General features: G+C 35.1%; 2 protein-coding genes across 2 annotated transcripts; both read right to left on the bottom strand.

Moving 5' to 3' along the window:
- Nucleotides 1-856: 856 nt before the first annotated feature.
- Nucleotides 857-1321, bottom strand: LOC144547881 (secreted RxLR effector protein 78-like). Its single transcript, XM_078296564.1, has one exon. It carries the CDS (start codon nucleotides 1319-1321, stop codon nucleotides 857-859), a length of 465 nt encoding a protein of 154 aa, XP_078152690.1.
- A 3686-nt stretch (nucleotides 1322-5007) lies between these two features.
- On the bottom strand, nucleotides 5008-6451 carry LOC144574607 (protein LURP-one-related 8-like). The gene is made up of 2 exons (XM_078324612.1): nucleotides 6105-6451; nucleotides 5008-5589 (listed from the first exon to the last, which is right to left on the bottom strand). Exons 1-2 carry the CDS (start codon nucleotides 6366-6368, stop codon nucleotides 5209-5211), a joined length of 645 nt encoding a protein of 214 aa, XP_078180738.1. The 5' UTR covers nucleotides 6369-6451; the 3' UTR covers nucleotides 5008-5208.
- Nucleotides 6452-7176: the final 725 nt, after the last annotated feature.

Raw genomic sequence — 7176 nt, 5'->3', positions numbered from 1 at the left:
AGATGTGTGTCATCCTTGCTAACTGAATCTTTTCTTGATCTTGAGCAGATTATCAAATATAATTACTCTTGTAATTATACCGCTAGCAGATAATCTTACTCTATCAAGGGGCCCAGTGATGCTATAGCTCGTATAGAGATACGAGGGACAAATAGTATTCTTGATAAACTATCACTTCCTCAGCTAAGCTATACATATGGAAAAGCTACCGTTATGACTGCTTTTTACGGACAGCGGTAGATAACAATCACACATACATATTTCTCAGTGGGAACGATAAATACCTCATACTGTAAAACCTGACACTGAATGAAAACATAAATGACACGAACACAATTCTATTTAATGTTTCATTCGGGGTCTGTCAAATACCATGTTCCTAGAACATGTATCGATGTGATTAAAATGACATCTCGTGTCAGGTGGTTTGTAAAACTTAACCATCTTTTAATCCACATACTAACCTTATCGCGGTAATTAGTGTTCCTGCTAATTACCTTGGTCAGTGACTTTTTAAGAGTATATATCATCTATATTATGGAGTTTCACAATTTCAGTCATGAACTCGAAGTGATCCATAAATGCAATAATACTCAAGGCAACAAAATGATAAACATTCAATTCATGAACAAAGCTTTATGATAAATTATCGTATTATTGACTTCTAGATTATTACACTAACATTCCTGCTATTGACAAGAATCTTGCTGCCCATCCCGCTAGTCTATTGTTCAATTTGCTGAGTAGGTCCAAATATGCTGATCTCGGTAGGCGGCGGTCTGATAGTGGTATGCCCAAGTATATGAAGATAAAATTTGTGAGCCTACATCCAAGTGACGATGCCAATATTGCTGCTTCACTTTCTTGTACATTGGTTACCAGCATTTCTGACTTTTGAAGGTTGGTAGCCAGACCCGAAACTTGTTGAAAGAACAAGAGGCTTATTTTTTATTGCTTGTACTTGATGAATATCTGGCTTCATGAATAGTAGGGCATCGTCCGCGTATAGCAGGCAAGGTCTCATGTTGGCATAAGGTAATTTGATCGCCCCTGTTTGTGCTAACTTTTGCAAATATCTTGCTAGGAAATCCATAGCGATGATGAAGAGCGAGGGAGAGAGCGGGTCTCCTTGTCTAACCCCATGTTTTAAGATGATCTTCTTTCCAAGTGAGCCATTGATAAGGACTTGGGAAGTTCCTTGAAAAATCGCCCGCCTAATCCAATGAATCCATGCTTCAGGAAATCCTAAATTTGTCATAACTTCAGTTGTGAACTCCCAGCTGATCGTGTCAAATGCTTTCTTGATGTCAAGCTTAAGCATTCCCAAGGGTATTTTATCTCTTCTTGCACATGTCAGGACATGCGTGCATATATAAAGCTTTCAGTTATTTGTCGATTCTTTTGGAATCCTGTCTGCGCTTCTGTTATAATTTTCCCCATATGGGATTGCAAGCGGTTTGCTAAGATCTTCGAAATTTTTTTCTGGATTCCATGTACAAGACTGATCGGCCGGTAGTCTCCTGCCGTTTGTGAGCTTTCTTTTTTTGGAATTAGGATGATGTAAGAAGTGTTCAGTGGCTCCAAAGATGATCTTGTTTCCATCACTTGCTGAAAAACTGCCTTTAAATCTTGTACTATGAGGTCCGCAAAACACTTATAAAACTCACCCGAGTATCCGTCTGAACCCGGACTTTTATTGTTTGGCCATTGGTGAATTGCCGTCAATATTTCTTCTACTGTAAGCTGGTTGGTGAGCTCGTTTAGGTCAACCCGAGTGGGGTATAAATTCGGCCAGTGGATGCGAGGCATCGGTGGAGCTTAATTAGATACAGATCTTGTCCTGCTTAAAAATAAAGATAATTCTTTATTAGCTGTTCTTATTCTATTAAGTTATAAAGTAAGAAAAGATAAAAAAAGAAGATACGCATTTCATATTAAAAAATATCCTCATAATTGAACTTGTCGATTATTCAATTGGTGGAATCTTGATTGCAGGAAATAATCTTCTTCTTTTTTATTCGATGTGGAAAATTTTAGATTGGCTTTCCTTTTGTGCCGACTGCCGAGTCATATGCGCATCATTCGTATATTCATTTCCATTGAGGCTGATCAAATGGGCTCTTCACTGGACAAGGAAACGGGCTGGTCAACGGGCTGTCCAATAATTGTTCAGATCCGTTTTGTATTAAAGATTTAACTTGAACATGAACCGAAGTTCAGACTTTGTTCAGAATGTAACTCGTTCAATATTAGTTCGTTAACTGTTCAGCCCGTTTATCCACAAACTGTCCTGTTCAATTAGCAGCCCTTTATTTTCCATACAGAAAGCCATTACAAATTTGGCAGATAATATAATCTTCGGCTGATAAGCAGAAATGTAATTTCGTTAGAATAATTGATGCGTGAAAGTTCATTGTCGATAAGTCGTACTATTAGTATTTAGTAGTATCATTTTTAATTTTACATAAATGTGTTCGTTTTAATTTTGTATTCTATGAACATGGTGATATATTTTTCTCTCTCATAAATTCTTTAACATAAAACAATGATAATGCGTACCTTTATTCTAGCAGTTATTATTTATTTATTTTTATTTATAAAAAGACAAACAGTTTCAAATGTCCCTGATTTTTTTTATGATTTTTTTTAAAAAAAAAATCCGTAAGTATATTATATTAATTAAAAACATCCAAACGATTAAATTGGCATAAAAGAAAATTCTAAAAGCGAAAAACTTACTGTACATGTTCGGCTGGAGGGATTAAGTCTCCTTTAGGGTCCTTAGGCTCTTAATCCAGACGAACACAAGTTCCTTAGACAGGATTAACCGACCTCCTTAGCAACATTTCTTAAGCCTGTCTCACTCCCTCCTTAAGAATCAAGGCTCCTTTAGATCTCCTTAAGCCCCAAAAGCAAATATTTTCGGACAAAAAATGCCCTCAAAAGTGGACAGCTCCAGAAGGATTCTCATTTTTATTTATTTTTTAATGTCTTCTTCTCTCTTGGGAGGACGCTTCCCAAGACGCATGAAAGAAAAAAACCCTCTTATCGCCGGTGAAGATTGGTAGCGATCTAGTGACTGGCAGTTCAATCCGACAGTTGCATGACGTTCGTGGCGAAACCCTCTCTTCAATGGCATCCCATTTGCTCATTATTTTGTTCAAGTATTTTGAGCTCCATTGTTGATCAGATCAGGAGAGAGAGGGAGAAAGCAATAGAATTACTCTACACCATTGATGAACTTCAGGAGAGAGTGTGCGTATAGTTGAGTAAGCAAATGAATAACTCTACACCGGTGATTAACTTCAATGAAAAGAATTAGCAAAACTTATAATTTGGTCTTTTGTTTTCTTTTGTTTGTGTTTACTGGTGCGTACCCCACCTCACATATTTGTTTGGATTTTTGATCAATTTTACATTCAGTGGTATTGTTTACTGGTTTTGTTTATTTATTGAATTGTATGTTTTTAATTAATATATTATAACTGACATCATTGTTATTTGCAACTGATTTAATTTTGCTCTTGGTTGGTATACCATTTGATCATGGTACGAACCAGTTGGTGCCTGTATGGACTAGTCTATAACATTGGTGTTTATTTGCTATTATGGCTCACTAATATTAATTTGTTCTTATTGCATACCATTATACAAGTTAATCCATGGCTCGCCTTTTAAATATTTTTGATGAATGATTTTTGACTACTTAATCTAAATTTTAGCTAAAAAAAATTATTTATTTATTTTATTAACAAAATTACTTTTAATTTCAGTTAAATGTGATTATATACACTATATTATAATGTAATGATTCTTCTTAGTCACATTGCATGATAACATTAATGTAAGGGTATTTAAGTCTTTACATATTACATAATATATTTTATTCATACTAAGTCTTCATTCTTAATCCTACTACTTTACCGAACAAATGCTCCTTAGCAAGGATTAAAATCTTAATCCTAAACCTCTTAAGGAGGTTGCCGAACATGGCCACTAGCAACTGCCTACAAATTAAAGCTTCTATTAAAACAGTGATACGGTGGAGGATGAAGAAGCATTCTAGAAGCAATTTTTTTTTAGGAAAATTAACTTCACCGTATCACTGGTACGGTGGAGGATCCAATTGTGGTGCACCCATGAAATGCTATCCACCGTACCACTGTTACGGTATTTAAAAACCCTTCCATCTTCTACCGTACCAATGATACAGTGAAGTTGTTTTTTTTCTTCTAAAAATCCATTGGGGATTGCTGTTTTTATTTGAAACATTTTATCTTTTTTTTTCCATATAAAAAATAAATCGTCAATTTTTATTGCTACCTTACCCTATTAGTTATAACAACCTTTGCGTGTAATCCAAGTGCAAATTATGGGTTTAAAAAATGCTTAATTTTAGCTTTATCAAACAATTTATATTTTTCAACGTTGGAATTTTAATGACTTTATAATAAACGATCAGTTAAATTTTAAGTTCACTTAAATTTAGTACACACCCTATCTAAATAATGAAAAATATACCTACAATTTTAATTATTTTTTTATAATTTTTATTCTAATACATATACAATAAGAATTGAATATGACATAAAAGCTTTTGAGTAAAGGTTGGAGGTCAGAGTATCCAACTATTTAATATTCACAAAGATTTCGATCTTATGACCTCCCACAGAGAATATTACATTTATCACTAGATCAAAGACTGATTCTCATATGTATCATAAAAGTTGAATATAACGTAAAATTATCTTTTTACATACATGTGTTCCTTCTGAATTAGTATTATTTTGACGTGATATGTACCTACGTCATTTTTCCAGCTTTCATTTTTTTCTTATGGCTGCCCTACCTTATTACAGTATTTTCATTCAATCCAAAGTGCGAAGTATTGGTCTCTTGAGAGTTGAGAATGCTTATTATTTATATAAAAAAGGAGAAAGATAATAAATTAAGGACTACTTGATACAAGGTGAACTTCGTTCCCCCCCAAAAAAAAGAAGAAGAAAATTTACAATAAAAATGATATGTTAAATTACATTTATTGACAGCTTCAGTTTCTTAATGCATGGTTTATCTAAAAAGCAAAACCATACAGAAACAAGATTTACAAAACCCTCTGAAATCATACATGAGGGTTCTGATCCAAATTTTAGCCCAGAACTAAAACATTTGGGCCAAGACAATTTGAAACAATAATTACTAAGGCTTCTAGAAGGACCAGTTCCTCAGGAGAGAAGGCCCAGGCCCAAAAATCTGATCCAGTACAATCACAACTGCCATCGCCAGACACTTGTCAAGTTCTGATTGGACAACTAGCCGGAACACGTCATTGCCAAGAGACACCCCAGTGTTGCTCTCCTTCTTTAGAATCTCTGCAACTACCTGTCCCTGCTGGTTGTACATTGCACAGTTGCGGTGATGGTACGAACCGTCTATGCGGTACTTCGGGCCGTTAGCGCCCGAGTTAGCGGGTATCATGTAAATTAGGGTTTTTGTAGGACGAATAGCTACGTGTTTTTTGATGGAGAAGAGAGGCTTTGTGCATGCATCGCCGTTGTATATCAACCACTGATCACTAAGACTAAGTTTCTGGATTTTGAAGAGACAATTAAAAATGATGATGTTAGTCATAATTAATATACCTTTTTTCTTTTTCAATTAACAATAGTAGTTTGGATGAATTATGACCTTATGCACCATGCCAGTAATTGATTGCTACAGCACTGTTGAAAAGTATATATATGCTATGGGAACATTCTAGGCCTTCATTAAATTAGTTCTTTACCAAGTGGAAGTAATTCAAGGAGATTAGACACGGCCTAGCTTGCTCCTAATTAATCACCAATACCATTAGGTAAATTGTAATTAGCATGGCCAACTTTAGGGTACTCCTTTCCCTAGCAAAAGGCCTCATCTTTAAAGCACTATGCTTGCTAAATCTAACTCTAGCTAGGAATTATATATAAAGGCCTTTTCATAAATCAAGGTTTTACTATTAGCTAGCTAGGTAGACACAAACAATCTCATTTCTTTTGAAAAAAGAAGAACTCTGTTATAAATATATATCCATCGAGTTATTTATCAAAAGCTTTCTCAGTTTATACCTTTCGTCGAATGGTTAGTACGGAATTTCCACATGAATCCATCAGCACAATCTCTCCTCGGTACTCCGATGCATAATTATCAACCCGAAAGACTAGATTTCCTGTAGCATCAAAAACTGTAAATCCGTTGCAGTTGAACAGAAGGGACTTCCTCCACACGGTTAAAACTTCCGGATCGTGCCGGTGCTGCTCGGAAGCACTTGCAACTGCCAATCTCGGCTGCTCAGTTGCTCGTGCAACAACATTTGGATGAACCTTTGTCATTTGTCTAATTTTGGAAAGATGAAAATTTAGAGACTCTGTGATATGGTGTGGATATTTTTATAATTGTTGGTGCTGAGTTGAAGAAGATGGCATGACTTGGTCTTATATATACACCCACCATTTATTGACGGAAATACCCCCAGGAATTCTGTTGATGAGGTGGCACATGGTGAGATAAGAATTTGATTATGGTGGTAATTAATAAGAGGTTGATGTGTTCCGCTGTTTGTATTCCAAAAAGAGAAAAAAGTTGAAAGGGACTAAATTGAGAAAAATAATGTAAGATACACAAGTGATCAAGTCATTGGGCGGCTTGGTGGAAGAGGCATCAAAATCAAAGTATTGGTCGGCTGGCGACTATTGGAGGCTTTATTAAATGAAATGATGATAATTTAAAAAAGATTAGATGCCTCGCTAGTCTCCACACAAATGCAATTTTAAAATTGAACAAGTGTTGGTGATTCAAAGTTAAGCCTGTATTTAAAAGGACGATTATTAGGTAAGGGATCACACCTTACAGCTGTATTTTATAGATACTGATCATCAACTTCTATATATGCAAAAATGCAATGTCTATCTTTCAACAGAAGTTACGTAGCTTCTTTTTAGTTTTCCTCTTTGGAAGAAATTATTACTGATAAGTATAGAGCTGACTAACCGAACCAATTACATGCTTACTTGAAATTATACAGATAAAAAAAATAGTGATGTGTTTGTAATGATTAAAGAAATGTAGTCAAACTATATTATTGTTCTTGATAAGAACAAGTAATCTAGATTCAGGAGCAAAGTTAGACTTTCAAGTTAT

Source organism: Carex rostrata, chromosome 2, assembly GCF_964058835.1.
Source record: "Carex rostrata chromosome 2, lpCarRost1.2, whole genome shotgun sequence".
Classification (NCBI taxonomy): Eukaryota; Viridiplantae; Streptophyta; class Magnoliopsida; order Poales; family Cyperaceae; genus Carex; species Carex rostrata.
Note: the sequence above shows the minus strand (reverse complement) of the source record. Positions and strands in the feature narration are given on the sequence as shown.